The 21,884-nt window shown below is 40.7% G+C and overlaps 1 protein-coding gene across 6 annotated transcripts; it reads left to right on the top strand.

The window, feature by feature from the left end:
• The first annotated feature begins 640 nt into the window (after window positions 1-640).
• On the top strand, window positions 641-21,229 carry dctd (dCMP deaminase). Of its 6 annotated transcripts, none has more exons than XM_034224514.1 (7): window positions 641-859; window positions 9,784-9,883; window positions 10,967-11,102; window positions 12,947-12,958; window positions 13,096-13,212; window positions 14,880-14,976; window positions 20,082-21,229. In XM_034224514.1, exons 1-7 carry the CDS (start codon window positions 819-821, stop codon window positions 20,164-20,166), a joined length of 588 nt encoding a protein of 195 aa, XP_034080405.1. In that variant the 5' UTR covers window positions 641-818; the 3' UTR covers window positions 20,167-21,229. The 6 variants fall into 6 exon arrangements, with proteins under 6 accessions (XP_034080405.1, XP_034080407.1, XP_034080406.1 ...); XM_034224516.1 differs by lacking the exon at window positions 20,082-21,229 and adding an exon at window positions 15,351-16,244; XM_034224515.1 differs by lacking the exon at window positions 12,947-12,958.
• The last annotated feature ends 655 nt before the right edge of the window (window positions 21,230-21,884 follow it).

Below are 21,884 nucleotides of genomic sequence, written 5' to 3'. Positions count from 1 at the left end.
CTTATTTCGAGCTATTTTCCAAAATCCTATGGAGAAATTCCATTACTTTTTTGTCGAGGGAAACCGAGCGCAGCTTACTTCCGGATTTTAGGATGCGTCACTGCAACACTAAGTTGATGCGATTTGATTGGATTGTGAGGCAAGGGAAGCCAGCCGCCTCTGGCTTCCCTTGGCATGGCCCTGACCAATCACAGGTTGGAAGGGGCATGACGTAATGTCATGTCTGATTGGTCAATCCCTCCATTTTTTTTCACCAAGGGAAGCCAATTTCGGCTGGCCTCCTCTCGCAACAGAGAGTGCAATCTACTGTTTCACCATAACATCTAGAGGGGCGCTGTTTCACTCTTTGTAAAATATTCAATGAGAATGGGGGAGAGACGGGCCGGCAGCAACACACAGCAAAGAATTTCCGAAACTAAACGAAGTGTTTTTATTTATTTATTAAAATTATAACTACAGGAGAAAACGCCACTGCTCATGTGCAGGCACCCAGCAGAACTGCAGATCTATACCGCCTCTGTGAAGTCTTAAGAGGTGGAATGATATGATGATTCACACTAGTGTACAGTAGGTGGCGGTATGCACCTTTAAAGTTGTTTGCAATCCGCCAAAAACCGAGAGAAGAAGAAGAAGAGAGAAATGTCCCGGAAGTCATAAGGCGGGGCTTAAAAGTTTCATCCACAGCGCGGGAGATTTCTTCCTGTTCCGTGAATGTCACGTGTCCCTCTCTGGCGCTGCTAAGCTACGGTTCAGCTAACAGCCAGCAGCCTACAGCCCAGAGAGAGAACCAGACTGTGAGGGTCCAGCACCGGAAGACTATGGCCGAACATGAGGAGCAGAGAGCCGCTCCTCTGAACGGGTGAGTGGTCAAACTGTTGGTGCTCTCTGAGATGAGCCACAACAAACCCAGGAGAAGAGACGCAGTCATTTGGCTATGTGAATGCCTCAGTATATTTGCTACACATTTACACTTCAGTCATTCAATGATTCATCGCATGCTTGCACTTTGTTTTGAAAATAGGTGTGGACACTTTTTCCAGCGTGGGGGAAATGATTGAGGAAGCCAATAATGTCCTCTTTTTGTAAAGCGGACACGCATACCTGCATACTGTTTGTTCTTAAACATGTAAACTATTCTGGTACTCTCTGAGTAGAGAATAAAGCAAAAAGACAACATTTACAGACAAACAACACTGCCGCATTATTTTTGAGTCAGTAGAGTAAGAGGAATTATTTTTTATTTTTTTGAAAGTGCAGTGTCTACGCCCTGCTGCTGCACAGCGGGAGCTATGTTCGTTTTGCTATTTTCTATTGCAAGCTCAATGACATGTCCGAATTGCACATCTTGGATCATGTATATGAGATATTATATCTCATATACATGATACAAATACGATTTGGTAGTTCAAGCCAGCCCGCAGGTGATATTGCGGTGCGCGAACATCCTATGCGTTACGGTAGAGTCCTGGAAAAACTGCCTTCAAAATAAAGCGCTTACTCGGTCAATAACAAATACACCTAAATAACATACCAAACATATTAAATTAAGAAATATGTACTATATAATGTGATCAATAATTATTTAAAACAAACTACGTATAACTACCACATTATAAATGAGTGAATGTAAAACTTAAGGAGTTTCAAAATAAAAGACCTTTGAAGTCTCATATGAGCTATCATCCCTCTGTTTTTAGATAAGAATAAAACAAAAACTGTCCAGTATCAAATACTAATATCACTTCAGGGTGATAGCAGGAAACCCCATCTAGTCACTCAGAGAGAATCAGGACAATCTGATGTAGAGTTTAAAAACAAAAGACCTTTGAAGTCTCATATATGAGCTATCACCCCGAATTTTTTTCTTTTTAAATATAGTGTAAATAGAAGGGAAATAAAGGTTAAAGCAAAAATATCCATATTCACTGTAAAATAAGAGTATCTACATCTAAATGCACACTATAGAACAGACAAGAATACATTTGAAATTCTCAAAAGTATGCACTGCATGTACGATGTAAGTACAATGTAGCAGACGGATCAAACAATGTATGGTGCTGGGAGTTATCTGCTGGCCAGGGATGACGAGTTGTAGAGGGTTATTGCTTTTAGAAATGTTTTTCTTTATGTAGTTATGTACACATGACAAAACACTTTTGAATCTTTTAATTTTTGAAAAAAATGTGGGTGTGGAGTCCCTCCAGTTCCTAGAATGCACTATCTTCCATGAGCTGAAACCATAGACTGTATATATAAATGGACGTAGGGTCCGTGACGTCACCCATAGGATTCTGCAGAGTTGCCGTGAAGCCCTTAGTAGGCGGAGTCGGCCACTAACGGCTCGACGGTGTCGTCAGAGTCTAACTCCCGCCTTCTCCAAATAAGGGCAAAGAGGCGGAGCCGAGGCGGGACAGGGCGGGACCTGCTGCCAACGAGCGTGACGTTCGAGTCCTAGCTCAGGCTAAGAAGCTAAGCTAACATGCTCTCAGTATCAATCGAATGTAAAACATGATTGATGAAAGTAGTAAATCGGTCAGATTTGACCCGAAGACAACAGGAGGGTTAATGCCATATTCACTTAGTAACGCATGAACAACTTTTACAAATATTTCTATATAGTCTGTGTTGGTAAATGTCATCTAGGTTGCACATTTCCTGCTGAAATACATGCATACCAAGTCACTGCGTGGCACTTTGGTTTTGATAAAACAGTGTAGTTCCACTATATAAACATTACATTCATAATCAAACGAGACAATCTGCAAGATAATTAGCTATTTGGTATTATTCTTAATGCTTGTCATTCACACGTTAATAAAATAAAATAAGTACCGATACATAGCAGAATAATTGTGGCGGTGTTCAGCTTAATAAGCCTTGCTCAACATCATTTATTTAGCTAATACTACAGCGGGCTGCAGGCGAACCAAGTCCACGTTACGATGCATTCCTTGATCTCCAGTTATAACGCCGGACTCCGCCGCTGGCCGAAGCTAACGGAGCCCCAGGGTGCTAGCTACGGCCGCCGGGACGAGCTAGCACCCTGCAGCCCCGTTAGCTTCGGCGGCGTGGACTCCGGCGGCCCACCCCTTTTAACATTTGCTCCCGTTTAGCATTATGGGCGTCATAGCCATATAGTATAAAAGTCTTACCCAAGGCTGAATCATAAACTAAACTGTATATATGTATAAAGGGTTACGTCCTTAGCTGGCTAATAAGCTACATAACAGGCTAAGCTAACAAGCACACAAACACCTGCTAACGGGGTTAACATGTATAATATTATCATTTTACTCACCGAAAAAAGCTGAAAAGTAGACTTCTTGGAAGATCTGTTAGTACATTCAAGCGCACAGCACGACATTTTAATTATCTGGTATTTGTAACAATATTCCCTAACAGGCACGATCACCACGAACACAGCTAAAGGATCAAGTACAGTAACTACAACTAACTAACGTTGTAGCCTCTATGGTTGTAGCCTAGCAGATTGGACAAGTTGCTGTTAGCTGACAGTGAGGCACGTATCTGTCAATCAAAGTGACCACACCCTAATGTATGCACAAACTTTAAGACCTAATAGAAATATAAAGGGTCGCGTTAGAAAACAATTCACTCACAGATCCATAATCATGAAGGTGGAATCTAACTATATCGATAATAAAATGTATGGAGCCAGGGGTAGAAACATGTTTTTTTCTGCTGTAAAGTCGGGCATTTTAACATGGGGGTCTATGGAAATTGCTCCTTTCTGCAGCCATCGCCTATCGGCCAATATATGAACTACAGTGTGTGGCACTTCCGTATTGGCTTCCCAGCTCTACCCCACAGTTTGCCGCTTGGCTGAAACTGACATAAAATGCATATTAATGGGTGCCAAGCATAGACTGTTTTTCCTAAGCCTCCATTAGATATATTTTTAGGGGCACTGATAGATGTTAACTTCCTATTCTCAAATACACTTGCAACAAATATGTGTTTTTGATGCACTACACTTACAGTACAAGAACATTTACAATATTTTTAGAATCACTGATAATAATATGAACCTGTTATCAAATTAATTGTCAAGCCTTCATCTTTGCCTCAAGTGCATTGGGCCCATGGCAAGTTGTTGTGTCAGCTGTTTAAATGTTTCCTACTTAACAATTAAACAGGCAGAAATAAGAAAATTGGTGATGCGGCCTTCGGTAATTATGCCCCAAAGCTGTGGAACACGATACCTTTAGACATCAGGGAAGCCTGCTCGGTCTAAATATTCAAGATAAAGCTTTAGATAGCTACTTGGTTTTCTTTTATTATCCTGAATTTATATTTATATTTGTATATCTTTTAACCCTTTCATATGTGATATCAATGTTCTTGTTAACTGTATTTTATTTGACATCTATTTTCTTAAACTCTATCTTATGAGACTGTGAAGCACTTTGGACTGCAACTCCTGTATGAAAGGTACTATACAAATAAAGGTTATTGTTAATATTATTATTATTATACTCTACATCAAGAAAAACATGTTCTGTCTTTTACTGATCGCAGTGGATGTCAGCGTATTCGTCTTGTATTTTATATTTGTGTATTTTTCCTTTTCTGAAATACAGAAAGGCTTTTAAATTGGAGTGGGTACAGACAGTCACAAGGCCCCATACTACTTTAATAACAGACATATATAAGTCATGTACTCCAAACATTTCCAATAATTCCCAAATTCAACACGTTATTATGGGTCATTACCAGTGGCGAACCGTCAGGGCCTTCAAGGTATTCAGAGAATACCCCGGAACACTCAGATAAAACAAACAAAAAATCGATTTAATTATATAAATAAAATGAATAAATGAGAATCGTATCCGTGTTGTTGATCTGTAATATTACAGTGTTACGTTGATTTGTTTGTCCTTCTCGGACCATGCACTACGCATTTCAGTGGTTTTGTGTTAGAAAAGAAAGCAACCAATCAGATATTGTTCTGGGTCTCTGCGTAGAATATCCTTCAACCAAGGTATTCTACATCCTTGATCGAATGCCCTGGCCGTTGCACTGAATGAGAGCGTACGTTTGGACTGACAGTTTGATCAACCAATCATATATGGACTTGTAGCCAATGGGCGTATTCTTTCAGAGTTTCCCTCGGTTCCAGGGTATTCTAGAAGGCCCGCTAGTTAACTGGCTCGAGACAGAGGATCTAGAACGAATGCGACGAAGCAATTCATGCCGTTTTATTGTTAACGTTGAAATGACAAGTGCAACAGGTGAAGATGAAGTTGTTGCGGAATTGTTGTGAGTACAATTTTCAAGACGACAATTCAGTGAAAAGATGGACATTATAATGCCGCGGGGGAGGGGCGTCAGGGGGTGTGTGTGTCTACAGAAGGTCCAGTTGTGATAGACACGGTTCGCCACTGGTTATTACACAGTTTAGTTGAATACTCGATTCTGATTTGTCAATTCGGTCGGACATTTCAGAGGTTATTAAGACCGATTTTGAAATAATAATTAATTAAATAATTGGTCATCTTTCAATTTCATTATTTCACTTCTTTATAAGATAAGAATTACTTTATTGGGCAATATCGTGCATTTGAAAGTGAAACTTAAGCTCGCTCCGTTGTGGAGATATTCCCGCGAGAGTGCGGAAAACATTTTCATTGCGCAGGAAATGGTAGCCAATGATGGTAGGGCAACCACACTGCTCATTTACACATGTAACAGCAAAACGGACTTAACAGGACCAGGGAGGCGACGGCCGTCACACTGATATATACTAGGGGTGTAACGGTTCACAAACATTTCGGTTCGGTACGTACCTCGGTTTTTAGGTCACTGTTCGGTTCGGTACGTTTTTGGTACAGCAGAAAAAATTATCACAAATTATCGCGTTAACGGCGGTAATTAATTTTTTTAATTAATTGCGTTAAAATATTTAACGCATTTAACGAATGTGCAGAATGGCCTGCCCCATACATCCCACCAGTGGCAGCGCCAGGGTATGGCTGGGATAGGCTACACCCATACCAAGAAATGGTTTAGCCCCACCATGAAAAATGATGTTAAAGTAAGCAAAATAAAGTCCGCCAACTCGCGCCGAGAATTGCACAGACAGCAGTTAGTAAGATTGATTTCAGCAGCCACTTGTCTGGAAATACCGAAGACCAGAAACGGTTTTGAAAACTTTTGTCACGTAGTGATCGTCTTCTCAATAGAACATCTTTGATAATGTCTTCTGGCCAATCAGAATCAAGATAACGGCGTGGTGTTGTTGCAGGAAGTTCCGACGGAGAATACTTTTGCTGTAGTACAGGTAACACATAACTTATGTGCGTAATCTGAAATGCGTACCGTCACTTGTGTCACAAAGCGCATTTGCGTACCGACGTACTTGTGAAGCTTTTCCAGAAGGCGGTTAGATCACCGGACGACAGAGTCGGTCTCCGTGTGCACAGACAGGGCTGCTGTTAACGTCGGTCTGTACAACGGAATTGTGCCAAAACTACTCCAACCGGCTGCGGAGGGAGACTCCCCCCCCCCCCCCCTCCCCCTTCACTGGAGAACTGAGCTAAAACAGCTGATCAAAACGTTCACACTCTGTGGTCACAAGTACTCCACTAGTACTTGTCCCCCCCCCCCCCGTCGACTTTCCTGAAGTACTCCCCCGTTGATAGAAATCAACACGTAATGAATTAAGACCCCAAGGTTTGATGATTGATAGGTGTGTGGGCTGTCTTTCATTTTGACACGCAGAAAAATGTTATAATAAACATAACTGCATGTTAAATGGATATATCCGCCTTCTTTCATTTATCTTACCATTCCCACAACAATATACATAAATAAATGGCATATTTTGGACATGGTTCGAATGGTGATTAATCATGATTAATGAATGTTTAAGCTGTGATTAATCTGATTAAGAATTGTAATCGTTTGACAGTCCTAATATATATATATATATATATATATATGTTTTTTTTAATAATTATTAAACTGTGAATAATGTATTCACTCAAATAAATACAAAATAAAATAAACATTAAGGTGCAGCATTTCGATGAACTGAAATAATCTGTATTTGAACTGTACTGTACTAGCACCTAAGCAGCCAGCTTGACATTAGGACTTGCTTGTCATTGTATTTTCATGTTGTTCTAAAGAAAGATGAACTTGTCCACATTGCTTGCTGAAAGGGCAGATCTGCTGGCACTAACAATGTCTCCTGCTGTGGAGAACACCCTCTCTCTAGGGACAGAGGTAGCAGATACAGCCAGATAGCGCTTTGCTAACATGGCAGCATAAGGATATTTGGCGTTTGTAATAGCTTTGGCTCGGTCTGATCTTGTTGCGAGTGGTGGAGCCTTAAATGCTAGTGGTAGTTGGGTTTGAACTTCAGTCTTTTTTCTTTTGGTACCGGTGATATTCACGTTCGGGTGATGCCTTTTCAAATGAGTTTGCAAGTTTGATGTATTGCAAGCCGCGTAACCAATTTTAGTTGAACAATGCAGACAAACAGCGTTGATTCGGTCCCTGTCTTTGGCCGTCATCCTTGTACGTAACTGCGAAACCAAAATGTTCCCAAACCGGAGACTTCAATGATGCTGGAGGATTTTCGAGCTCAACTTTATCTGCGTTCGCCATTTCGACAGTTCCTCAAATTACTGACTAAGTTTGAACGCATCCCTGTGACCAGCTCTCATAGTATGCCTCTCGTCCAATGAAATGACTTGCTCGCTCTATGACGCGTTGAACCCAATGTGAGCAAATTACTCTGAATGCTGCGACCCAGCACCTGAGTTTACTTCCAAAAAGTTGTTCACGTTCTCAATTTTTTACGTTTAACGTTATATTCGTTCGGTACACACGTGTACCGAACCATTACACCCCTAATATATACCATTGTATTTTGAAACTCTACATCAGATTGTCCTGATTTTCTCTGAGTGACTAGATGGGGTGTCCTGCGATCACCCTGAAGTGATATTAGTCTTTGATACTGGACAGTTTTTGTTTTATTCTCATCTAAAAACAGAGGGATGATAGCTCATATATGAGACTTCAAAGGTCTTTTATTTTGAAACTCTTTAAGTTGTACATTCACTCAGTTATAATGTGGTAGTTATACGTAGTTTGTCTTACATTATTATTGATCACATTTGGCCTATATAGTAGGCTACATATTTTAATATGTTTGGTATAATTGTTATTGACCGAGTAAGCACTTTTATTTTGAAGGCAGTTTTTCTAGGCCGCTACCGTAATGCATAGGATATTCCAAAGTGGAGGCTGGCTTGACCGCAGTGTTTAATCTAAGACGCAACATAGCCTATTATATTTGATAAAATATTAGCTTTGATAAATCTTAAAATGTGAGATACTTATCTCATTGATACAACAAAAACATATTTCTCGTTGGAGCTTGTGAGAGTGGTAGACAGTTTTCTCATATGTTGGAGAGTTGACTCAATTATGCACAATGTACTTACTGCACATATGTTATATTCTATAATTTATTGCATTCTATTTCAATGTAAATTACTGCTTTCTTTTATTGCTATCTTACTATATATATATATATATATATTAATTAGGGCTGTCAAGTTAACGCAAAAAAAAATGTTACGCCACTAATTATTTTAACGCGATTAGCGCATGTGTATTTTTGTTCCTCGGCTGCCCCGTAGTTTCAGAGCGCATCGAGTTTAAAATACCATCTACAAGCTGATGCTGACAGCCCCGCTCCTGCCGCGCTCACCGGCAGGCACCGACTGGCTGTTGGGAGGACCGGGAGGGTGTGTGTATGTGTGGCCCGAGCGAGAGAGAGACCTTACGTGCATTGTTGTTGTTAGCATCTGGTGCTAGCTAGCTGCGCTAACGGATATAAGGAGCTGTTCAAATGAAAACAGAGGAGCGACATTTCGCCACAACTGCGCCGAGCACTTGACTTTATGCAGGAAGCCAGACAGTGGGACATTGTACGATAAGTCAGCACACTCAGCACGGATAGTGCGCAACATGATTGCAGCGTCCAGGCAGCTCCCGTTCGAGCATATGCCTTGAGTTGCACATAGCTCCAACACACACACACACACACACACACACACACACACACACACACACACACACACACACACACACACACACCATTTGTATTGTATTATTGTATGAGAGGTTCCAGGTTGAATTGAGGTGAATATTTGTAATGTTCAGAGGTTGTTGTGTTTAATATTCATGAGTATATTTGTCATTGTTCAAATGATAATAAACATTAGCATAAAGCATATTTGTCCACTCATATGTTGATAAGAGTATTAAAAACTTGAAAAATATTCCTCTAAGGTACATTTAGAACAGATAAAAAATGTGCGATTAATTTGCGATTAATCGCGATTAACTATGGACAATCATGCGATTAATCGCGATTACATATTTTAATCGACTGACAGCCCTAATATTAATATATATATCCGTTTTTAAAAAAAATTACTTTTATGTATGCACCACGACACCTAGTCAAATTCCTCGTACGTGTGAACGAACCTACCTGGTAATAAACCCGTTTCTGATTCTGAATATACTTTTTTCAAAATATAATGTTATGTTAAAGTGATTCGATGATGGTTACCGTGTTGTCTTACTGTATATACAACTGGTATACAAATAGAATTCAAACATGAACCTGGATAGGTGTGTACACGATGAGTCACTGCTCACAAAAAGTCTCAACAAAATGTTAGTCTTGTGTTCAAGGAGAACAAAAAAAGTAACTTTAATTGTTTTGTTTATTTGTAGCGACACAACCAGGAAGAGGGAAGACTATCTGGAATGGCCAGAGTACTTCATGGCTGTAGCCTTTCTGTCAGCGCAGAGGAGCAAAGACCCAAGCTCACAGGTGTGTTTTCATTTCATTTCAAACCTTTATTTATCCAGATTGTCCCTTGAGATCAAAGGTGTGTGTGTGTGTGTGTGTGTGTGTGTGTGTGTGTGTGTGTGTGTGTGTGTGTGTGTGTGTGTGTGTGTGTGTGTGTGTGTGTGTGTGTGTGTGTGTGTGTGTGTGTGTGTGTGTGTGTGTGTGTGTGTGTGTGTGTGTGTGTGTGTGTGTGTGTGTGGTTTAGCTAACATTGGTATTACTACTGGCTGCTACTCCTAGTTAGTCCATCCATTGCTGCAACGGGAATCTATGTGCAATAATAATTGTACTAATGTTATATACCATACTTCTTTCCAAATTGCTACACTTTGGAATTTTTAATCCCGATTAATCGCATGATTTTCTGCGATTAATCGCAAAATTCAATAATGAATTCAAAAGTAGTGAATCTCCTACTTTTATTTTAAAAGTACTGATATATGAACAAAAGTGTAATAACATTTGGTTTGCAAACACTTTAAAAAAGTAAGGTGCTTTTTAACAGCAGTATTCCCCAGCAGTTAAAATACTTCTTGTAAATCTCAACATTAATTAATGTAATCAAATATAAACCCAAGCTATTTGCCACTGCCAGGGCATTAACGTTTCTCTAGCTTGTTCTAGAAGTTCCCCTCAGAGTCCAGAGATAACTAAACTTTGCAGTGGTTTAAATAACTCTGGTTCTATGAGCCCCTCCGTCTGAAGAGATGTAAAATGCCCATGTCAGAGTTCGGTACCTTCCTCCATGTTTCTGTCCCCGCCACTGCTTTCTGTTTCCGTGCATGTGAGCACTGCAGCAGTCTAAGGCCCGCCCCCTATGCTCTCATTGGTTGAGACGTGTGATACGATAAGAGTACTTATTAAATATTAAATCGAATATAAATGTAAAAGCATAGACATGATGACAGCCATCCTAAGCCAATCCTTATCAACATCCCCCCCTCCTTTGACCCATGGTTTGTCTATATGTGTATTCGGAGCCCGTGATCAACGGATTTTTACAATAATAATAACAATTTATTAAAAAACTGTTTCTGCGCAGTAAAATGATCTATCCCTGTGCAGGTGGGGGCGTGTATCGTGAACCAGGAGAACAAGATAGTTGGCATTGGTTACAATGGCATGCCAAACGGCTGTGACGATGACCTGCTGCCGTGGTCCCGCTCTGCTGACGACCGTCTGAACACCAAGTACCCTTATGGTGAGGACCAGCACACTTCTGCTTTCGGCTTAACTTTTTTAGATTTAAAAAAAGTTATGGAACAAATTACCCCTCCAGGTTAGACTTGCTCCAACTCTGCCTGTTTTTAAATCTCGTTTAAAAACCCACTTCTTTTCCCTGGCTTTTACTGTACAGACCAGGTGTTACACTTGTGCTTTTGAATTTGGGTTTTTATCTTACTAGTGTTTTGTATTGTTTTTACGTCATGTAGGAAAGTTTCTCAGTCTGTGGCTTCTGATCTGGTTTCATTGTCTCCTGTTTTACATTTGTTTCATGTCCTGTCTGTTTTTTATGTATTTATGCTATGTTTTTATACAGTTTTTTGATGTACAGCACTTTGTTCAACTCTGTTGTTTTTAGATGTGCTATAGAAATAAAATGGATTGGATTTAAAAAAAAAATGTAAATCAAGAAGAAGAGTTCCACACAAAGGACAACATTCCACTAGTGGCATCCACCACGGCACAGAAGTCCAAATAATTCCTTTTACATTGTGTGGGAGGACTTAGTCTAATTCAGGGGTTTTCAAAGTGTGGGAAGGTGAGCCTCTCCTCAGAGAACATAAGAACAGCCGTGCCCCCCCTCCCAATTATTATTATTGCTATTATTATTATTATTATTGTTGTTGTTGCTATAATGCAGGGGTATTATTATCCAGTGGAAAGTCCTTACCTACTGGCCTAGTTAAATCAAAGTGGTTACTTTCTTTTGGCTGGGCAGTGTAGTTTTACACACCGTCTTATTTGACTTTCTCAGGACTTCAAACAGTTTTTTGGGGGCAGACCCCCTCAAAGAAAAAAATATATTTACACACGTAAGGTCATCATCTTAACAGTTTTGTATGCTCATCCATGAGCAGAGCATCAAGTTGGCATGTGTATAACAGCTGAATGCGACGATTACCATCTTGTTCAGCAAAACGTCTCACAAACTTATTCGGATCTAAAGCTTTAGTGCGTTTTGATTCATTGCTGAGTACAGCCAAACTTGACAGTCTCTTCTCTGTCATTGTAGACCGCAAATACCTTATTCCTTCCGTTCCGTCTACTTGAGTTACACTAACCCTAACCCTCTACATTAGGGATTTTCTCTCATAAATGTCCGTTGAGACACAACTTTTATTTCTCACGCTGCGCCTCCCCTGAAGCTCTCTGACGCCCCCCAGGTGAGGCGCGCCTCACACTTAAACCGCTGGTCTAATTGAAAGGCTTTGGAGAGCAGAAAACACTCAAGCATTGTTTGGCCATCCTCTGCTGCTGAGTTCTCTTCATGGCCTGTAGTGGGTGGTAGAGGGTAAAGAATGGAGAACTGTCTGTTTCTCTGTTTTTCACATGCTCTCTTGTTCTACTTATTATTTCTCTCTTTTTCTGTTTCTCTTCCCTCCTCCCTTAGTGCTCTGTATAGGGTGGGATAGAGAGCATTTAAGTACTCTACATCTTCCCCTACTCATAATGAACTCCTCCTTCAGTCTTTGGTAGAAAATAATCGCTCACTCCTACCAAATGTACAATGCATGTCAACTGGTTGTATTTTGATGGTGTGTTCAGGAGAGGAGGATGTGATTTGTTCTCAATTTAACAGCCTGCACCAAAACACCTAGTAGTAGTTGAACATATACATTTCAATATAGTTATTCTTAATATATCTTGTATATATATCTAAACAGTTTTACCTTATTCAATAGTTGTGTTTTTATTTTACACTATTACTTTATTATATATTTGTTTTCTTATTAGTCTTGTGTAAACTTGTACCTGCCCTGTCCTGTGTTTCCAACTTTATCAAACCTTGTTGTAACTTTAATCACCTGAATTTCCCTGCAGGGATCAATAAAGGTTTGTCTTATTCCTTCATTTCACACCATCCTAGGGGGCACATTCATGTAGATCTGAGTATTTTTGGCTCGTTTGCAAAACAACCTTAATAAATGTAAAGCAATAAAACGTTATTAATGTGCTGCTCTGTCCCGCAGTGTGTCACGCAGAGCTCAACGCCATCATGAACAAGAACAGCGCTGATGTGAAGGGCTGCTCCATGTACGTGGCTCTGTTCCCCTGCAACGAGTGTGCCAAGCTGATCATCCAGTCTGGTGGGTCCCTGCTACACTCACTCACTCACTACCTTCCAGTCTGTTATACCTATTGGACAAATGCAAAAAAAACAAAAATATTTCACCGTTTATTTTAAGAAATTAAAGTGATGAAGCTTGCACGCAGGTCTGCACAACTACGGCCAATAATAATCAAGATGATTACAATACATATAAAGATTGTGAATATTTAGCATGATTTAAATTTTTTACATTTTAAAGGTCTCCTATGAAGCGAAATGCACTTTTTTTTGTAATGTATTTTGTACATAACTATGTGTCCCCGGTATGTAAGGGAACTCACAAAGTGTCTGAAAATACAACCCTTTCTCTCTTCCTCCGTACCCACATCTCTAAAAACGGGGGAACAACGGAGCTGATCCAGATTTGCGTCCGATATGACGTAATATTGGAAATGTGGGCTGGCTTTACATCCACGGTCCTATCAGAAATGTTGCTATCAGAAACAATGTGCCACGTGTTTTGGAAGTAATATGGTCTGTGTTTACATTAGCAAGCATAGCTAACACTCAGAGCTAACCTGTACTGAAGAGAGTATGTGTAAAGAAGCAGGAAATAAAAAAGGAACTCACCTTGTGGTAAACCCACAAGAAAAAAAGCTTTTGAGCTCCATACTGTTTCAGAAATAATCCTTGATGTGGTTTTGAACATGATTTGGCCTTTCATCACGGCATAATTTAGCTGAGTATCTGCTGGTAGAATTCTGAGTAGGCACAAGCTCCCCCCCCCCCCCTCTTTTTTTTCTTTTTTTAAAGTTAAGGACCCGGAATCAGCACTTTAGTTACAGGGCTGAAATAGAGGGGTATGAGGCTAGAATGGGTGATCTGTTTGGTATTTTGAGCAAAACACTTCAGAGACATGTTTTTTTAGGGTGGTCCTTAGTGCCATGTACATTTTCAAATTCATTTATTTTAAGCTCCAACCACCGGAATCTGTTATGATAGTCAAGAAAACTCTCCTGGTGAATTTTATTCAAATTCCAACAACATGTACCCCTCCCTCATCAACCTTGAAGTTCAGCCTCAGTAGGGTGGTCCTTAAAATTGAAAGTTGGAAAGTCTAAGCTCCATCCCCCAGAATTCATTCTATTAGTCAAGAAAACTCTCCTGGTGAATTTTCTCCTCAATCTGACAACATGTACCCCCCCCCCCCTCATCGACCTGGGGTCTCATTTATAACGCCGTGCGTAGGATTCACGTGGGAAGGTTGCTTACGTAGTAGAAAAAAAAAAAAATAGGTACAGACATTTTCCGACATTTTCCGATTCACAAAACATTGCGTACCGGCGAGGAAAGTGCGTACGGCACTTCTTACGCCGGTTTCCCTTTATAAATCACAATCAACTCGAAATGTGGCGCAGCTTTTGTTATTTTAAGTTCTATGTTGCACAAGTTGCGTTAATTAGCATTAATGGCATTATAGCCATAGCATGTGGGAAATACTTATAAAATGGCTTGGTGGATTTGGACAATTTTGGATCCAAAATGGCATCTCTAACCAGACCATCTGGCATATAGAATCTGCCGGATGCTAACTTGCATATGTTGGGCAATTTGCACAATTAGCCTAATTGTGTTGATTAGCATATGCAGACCATAGACAATTTTGTGGCTAAAAAGAGTAACAAAGGTATTTTATTTATTCAGGTATTAAGGAAGTGGTCTATCTTTCTGATAAGTACCATGACACACCGGAGATGACCGCCTCCAGAAGGCTGATGGGTTTGGCAGGCATACAATACAGGTGAGGAACAATTGGAAGTGTTGGCTCTATTTTTATTATTCTTTATTACCCAAGGTCAAGGGGTTAGGGCTGAACGATTAATCGATTTTAAATCAAAATCGCGATTTTTAAATGATGCGATTATCAAATCGCAAAGCCTGCGATCTTTGAAGCGTGAATGCAATCGGCAGAAATAAAAAGTTAATGTTAGTCGGGGGCTATGGGCTTTTTTTCTCTAAACTGTGTCTCGGGGCTTCTTAACATTTAACAACCTATTAATGTGTCATATGACAATATGAATTTTTTTTAACAAAACACAACTCTAACGCCAAGCGTCTAAGCGAAAGAGTGCTAACACACTTAACTCACGGTAGAAATATTTTATACTTCATCAGATCTGCACAAACAAGATATCATATGAAAGCTGAGATTCCACTGATTCCAATGGTATAAGTATCATCACTCCACGAAACTCGCAGCGAAGGCAAGGAAAGACAACACACAACTTCACTTTACGGGCCAAAACGGCAAATACGTCTTACCTTTGCTGTTTTTTCTGATCAAAAGTTCTGTTCAATGGCATTAAAACGCATACAAACGCTGCTGAAGGTTAATCCAATGTCTCTGTGTCACTTTGAAATGATTACTGATAATCCATCATAACATTTTTGTAAAAAACTGAGTTTTCATATAGAGTGTATGAGAGCTACAACCCAGCTTCCAGTTTAGGGCATGCTGGCTGAGCATCACTCTCTTCACCAATGGTAATGTTTAGATGGATTTAAGAGCTTCCCCTCGATTCTATTGGCTCTAACGGTTCAAAAGAGGTGTCAATCACCAAAATCGACCGATGGGTGCTAGAGATATGGCAAATGACCCCAGAAGTGTTTTATTTATTTTTTAAACCGCTCTAAAAAAGTCAAATGTCCCACCAAGCTGAATGTCCCTGGTTCTCAAAGGAGCACCTGGAGATGTTGCTTGGTGCGCATCCTTAAAATGAAATAAGCCGGACCTTTTGAGGGGTACTTGACTTTAGGAACGGGGGGGGAGGGAGGTGCGCTAGTGAGCACGCAGCAGGGTTACTGTGCGGGGTGCATAAAGCAGACCCTTAACGCGATAGCGAGGGGTAGAGTGAGGGATCGCAGATGCCGTTGTGCTCGCGGACGGATTAAAAAAATTAACCCTAAATGGCTCGCGGATTATACTTTGGCGGCCGTTAATATACCTGGCCCGCCCAAGTAAAGTCTATGTGTGGGAAACCCTGCTATCTTACCGGTTCTTATGCAACTCGCAAATATCTCTCTCTCTCTTCTCTCTTTTCTCTCTCTTTTCTCTCTCTCTCTATGTTGGTGCGCAAATGCGCCTTTTTTCAAATTATCCGGTGCTCTTTTTTTGGCGCACCAGTTATGTGCAGCCCTGCAAATGTAATTTGTTTTGCATCAATCTTGATACAGGGTACTTATTATGTTATAGTTTGGATTCCTTTTAGTCTACTATCCCATCATCCAAGGGTGGTTTTCACTATAAAATGTACCTCAAATTACCTCACTGGACATAGTTGCCCAAGTCACCGGCATGAATACCTCAACTTCCATCCTGGACCCCATGCCCTCCACCCTTGTCAAGGCCTATCTCCCCCAACTCACTCATCTTATCACCACAGTCATTAACTCCTCTCTGTCCACTGGACTCGTCCCCCCTGCTCTGAAACTCGCTGCTGTCACTCCCATACTCAAAAAACCTGGTCTCAACCCTGATTCCCTCAATAACTACCGGCCCATCTCTAACCTCCCATTCCTGTCAAATTCTGGAGTGAACTGTTGCCTCCCAACTAAAATCCCATCTGGACTGCAATAACCTTCATGAACATTTTCAATCTGGTTTCCGTACTCGCCACAGCACAGAATCTGCCCTACTCAAGGTGACCAACGACATTCTCCTCTCTGCTGACTCTGGTTCCCTCTCAATTCTCATTCTCCTTGACCTAACAGCCGCATTTGACACGATCAACCATTCCATCCTCGTCAACCGCCTCCAGTCTTCCATTGGCATTACCGGTACTGCCCTTTCCTGGTTTAAATCCTATCTCTCTGACAGACATCAATTCATCTCCATTAACAACTCCAAATCCCCCACATCTCCCGTCATGGCGTCCCTCAGGGTTCTGTACTTGGTCCCCTTCTGTTCATCATCTGCAGCCTCCCAATTGGACAAATCCTCCGTCAACACCAACTCCAGTTCCACTGTTATGCCAATGACACACAGCTCTACCTCTCAACAAAATCAATTTCTCCAACCACACACTCCCAGCTCAGCACCTGCCTCACTGACATTAAAATTTGGATGCAAAACAATTTTCTAAAACTTAACTGTGACAAATCGGAACTTATAATCATTGGCCCACCAAACTCACTCAACCCAAGATTTTTCTCTTACCATTAGGGATGTAACGATACCAAAAACGCACGGTACGATAATATCGCGATAACAAGTCCACGGTACGTTATTTATCGCGATATTCAATACAATATTTGTTTACTCAAAAAATGTTTCTTTATTACATAATAAATCTGATTTTGTACAGCATTTTAGTAGGATAGCAGTATTTTAAAGTGTTAAAAACAAAGTGACAGTAACAGACTGGAACAAGAAAACCAGTGTTTTTGTACCTATAGTACTACCAAACAAAGTAGGCATTTTCTTTGTGCCACTGCATCTCACAAATAAACAAGGACATTTAATAATCAGACCCTGCAATAAAATAAATCAAGTTTCACTTTAGTTTTTCAAGTAACTCAACTCAAACTCACTAAGTCACTCACTCAGCATCATCAGACAGGTTTTTAGGAATATGAGAATGTCCACATTTCCAGGTATTTATAAGCTGGGATGTTTGGGCATCTACAATATCCCCTGCTCTGGAAAAAACTCTCTCGCTTGGTACTGATGTTGCTGGGACAGCAGTGGTCGCGTTAACCGAATATTTTATTTAACAATGACGGAAAAATCTGAAAGCAGTCTGTCATTTTGACAGATTAGAACAAACTCGGAACAGCGCCAACGTTTCCCCGCAGCGAGGCTCTGGTGTTATGCATGCCCTCCAAAAGGAAATTATATACTTTCCAAACCGTACTTTGCCGTACAGATCAACACATGTCTGGGAGGTTTTGCTTCACGCTGTGTGTGCTCCCGCGAGGTGCATGCACACGGCATAACACCGCCCCCCCCCCCCCCGTTGACAGTTCACAGTTCACGAGCGTGCTCTCTCTCTCTGTTCAGACCCGACGGGTAATAAGGGATTATGACGGACATTTTACGATCCTGTCTGTCAAAATGACGGACAGCGAAAAGGCTAACGCCACCTCAGTGGGACGGAGAGATATGCTTTGGCCATGGGTGACAGCAGTGGGTCAAACTGTGCATTGTCTCTCCACCACTTCAAAAACAATACAGTTTTTTCCAAGAAGGTGAGGCTTATTGACAGAGATATAAATATACTGTTGGTACTTGTCAATGTCTCTAGGTGTGTAAATGTAGCACTGTAAATACGATGTCCTTTTGTGTTCTGTTGTTTTATGTTCATGTTGTAACCTACTTGCTGCCATGTTGGACAGGTCTCTCTTGAAAAAGAGATCGATGATCTCAATGGGAACACCTGGTTAAATAAAGGTTTAAAACAAAAAATCGCGGTAGATTTTGTCAGTCTCACGACGGTATTGGGACGTTTATTTACCGCGATATTCGGTATATCGTTACATCCCTACTTACCATCGATGGCTCCTTTGTCAACCCATCCACTCACACCCGTAACCTTGGCATCATCCTTGACCCCACCCTCACTTTCCTCCCTCACATCAACCAGGTTACAAAAACGCTTTCTTCCATTTAAAGAACATCGCCCGCATCAGACCCTCCCTCTCATCGACCGCTGCTGAAACTCTGATCCATGCCTTTATAACATCCCGACTGGATTACTGCAACAGCATACTTTTTGGATCACCTGCATTCACACTAAAAAAACTTCAATATGTCCAAAACTCAGCTGCCCGCTTGCTCACCTCCACCCGATGCTCTGACCACATCACCCCTATCCTCCATGACCTCCACTGTCTCCCCATCAAACACCGCATTGACTTTAAAATATTACTTTTCACTTTCAAAGCCCTCAACAACCTTGCTACCCCCCTACCTCTGTGACCTAATCCAACGACACACCCCCACCCGTCGCCTCAGGTCTGCTGAAGCTAACCTACTGCAGCCCATCAGGACAAAGCTCCGGACCTGGGGTGACAGGGCCTTCGCAGCAGCCTCCCCCACACTCTGGAACCCCCTCCCCAACCAAGTCAGATCCGTCAACACTCTCACATCATTCAAACAATCCCTCAAAACTCACCTTTTCACGCTTGCCTTCAACTCCTAATCAACTAACCCCTTATCCTTATTCCTCCTAGCTTAGCACTTTCTACTTTTGTTGTTATTTTGTTTTACTTGCTTGTAAGCGCTTTGAGCACCAGGAAAAGCGTTTTATAAATGTAATGTATTATTATAAGTAATGTCATTTGTTCTGGGAATGTCATTTTCGACACCTGAAAAACAGGCTTGGGGTTTAACAGGTTAAATAAAAGCAGTCTCATGGATGCACATCACAACCGCTGAGCAAAAGGCGGATTTTTGAGACGTGATGACGTTTCTGTCGTTTATTTTTTGCCATTTTGTGATGCATAGAAGCTTTGGACATTCAACACACTGTTAAAACTGAAACGTTGACTTTAATTAAACGTATTATGTCAACAGATTTCCAATTACTGTATTAGCTTAGTTGAAAGCAATAATATTAAGTGACATTTGTTGACATAATTAATTTAATTCAAGTCAATGTTTCAGTGCAGTGGGGTATTTACTGACATGTTGTATATGGCTTTGCGGCCACGCCTGATCTGGTGTGAATTTAGCTGCTGTCTCACTTCTTTCTGTTTTCAACTTGCCCAAACCTTGTAAAAGTGCACCGTGTTTGGGGGACAGGAATGACTTGAATAAACAAGGAAGTTTCATCCAGCATGTTTTTACAAAGTGTCTTCCATGTGTGGTCATACCCTGAGTGTTGTTTTTTCTTTTTCTTTTGGCAGGCAGTTCAAGCCCAAGAGGACTCAGATTGTCATTGATTTTAATTCCATTAACCACGCTGGAATGCTGAACAGTGCTACCAAGTGAAAAAGCAAAAGGCTCACCTTGGGGAGCTCCTGAATGAGGCAAGGAAGAAGAGGGAGTCTGACGAAATTGAAAGGGACTTTGATGCCTTTTTTCTTGCCCCCAGCTTTGTCCAAAGGAAACCTGAAGGATACCTCGACTTTGGCATCTTTTTGATATTTTGATTAACCGGATACTCAAGATAGTTTAATTTGATGCTCATCCTTTGTGGATGTGTGTAGCAGAAGGACTTTCAATGCTGTTTTCACACTTTCTTCTTTTGAACTCCCTTTGGGTTTGGGCATACACAAGGACATACACTTTCTTTAGTGTTTCCTTTCAAATCTTTAGTGTTGTCAATCAGATCTTGTCATGGCTGCCTGCACAAGGGCAAACCAACAGTCCTTCAGACAAGGTTCCAGATTAGTATAATGTCGCCTTGACATTCACTCTACTCCACTCTACTGCCAAGTCAAATATGAAACCTTAAAGCAAACCTCTAAAAAGGATTCTCTGCAGCTCCCAGGAGGCTTTGGCAGCAGGCCAATGATCTGGTAGCTGTATTTCCAATAACATATTTTATTCAATAACAAAATAAAACCACTTTTCCAGATTGCACGGATAGATGGAGCTGCTTTGTGCATGCCCTAATTATTCTAATATTAACACGGTCCTTCTTTGCTCATGAGATCCCATCTCTTCAATGAATGCATGAATCTCAACACTGAATATGTTAGTGTGCGTTTTTTTTTGTTTTTTTTAATATAGTCGGGATGTAGAGGGATATGAATCTTTGTTTTCTGAAAGATGTTGCTCTCTTCTTTTATAACATGTTTTTTTAATTTTAAATGTCTTTCCATTTTATATTGTAACACAAGTCTGCAGATGCTCTATAACAATGTATTTGTGATGTTTCTTTCCTGGTACCAAAAAACATGTCTTTCCTATGGGTCATAATATTGTAGATGAAAACTAACATGCTGTTAACTTTGGAAGCTAATGTTTGTCTTCATAACATTCTGTGTCTGTACCTTCATTCCTTGTCAGCTCTCAGTTGAAGTAAATAAAACATTTGGACGGCATGATCTAATGTCCACTGTGTTCATTATTTAAATTCCATTTATGATGTAATAGATAAAAAGGTTTCTATAATGAAATGATACATTAATACACATTTTCATGGAAGTTTTTGGTCAAATTATAAATCAACAGATTGTGTTGTGTAGACCTTTAACATGACTGATACAAGGAATACTTTCAGAAAATAATGTTTTTAATTTTTTTTTTATTTACTTAAAGGTTGATCAGTTTAACTGCATAATGCATAATAATAATTCAATCTTTATTTCAGACACAAGGTCCATATCACATACAAAATGATAAGATACATATCAATAAATAAGATTAAAAAGCTAAATACAAAACAAAAAAACAAACGGATAAAAAAAGGCGCCCAGGTGGCATCCTAACTAGGTGCCCGAACCACCTCAACTGGCTCCTTTCGACGCGAAGGAGGAGCGGTTCAACTCCGAGTCCCTCCCGGATGACCGAACTTCTCACCTTATCCCTAAGGGAGACGCCAGCCACCCTGCGGAGAAAACCCATCTCGACCGCTTGTATCCGCGATCTCGTTCTTTCGGTCATGACCCATCCTTCATGACCATAGGTGAGGGTAGGAACGAAAATGGCCCGGCAGACAGAGAGCTTTGCCTTCTGGCTCAGCTCCCTTTTCGTCACAACGG

Source organism: Gymnodraco acuticeps, unplaced genomic scaffold, assembly GCF_902827175.1.
Source record: "Gymnodraco acuticeps unplaced genomic scaffold, fGymAcu1.1, whole genome shotgun sequence".
NCBI classification, from domain to species: Eukaryota; Metazoa; Chordata; class Actinopteri; order Perciformes; family Bathydraconidae; genus Gymnodraco; species Gymnodraco acuticeps.
The sequence above is the reverse complement of the archived record's forward strand: the minus strand, read 5'-3'. Positions and strand labels throughout refer to the sequence as shown.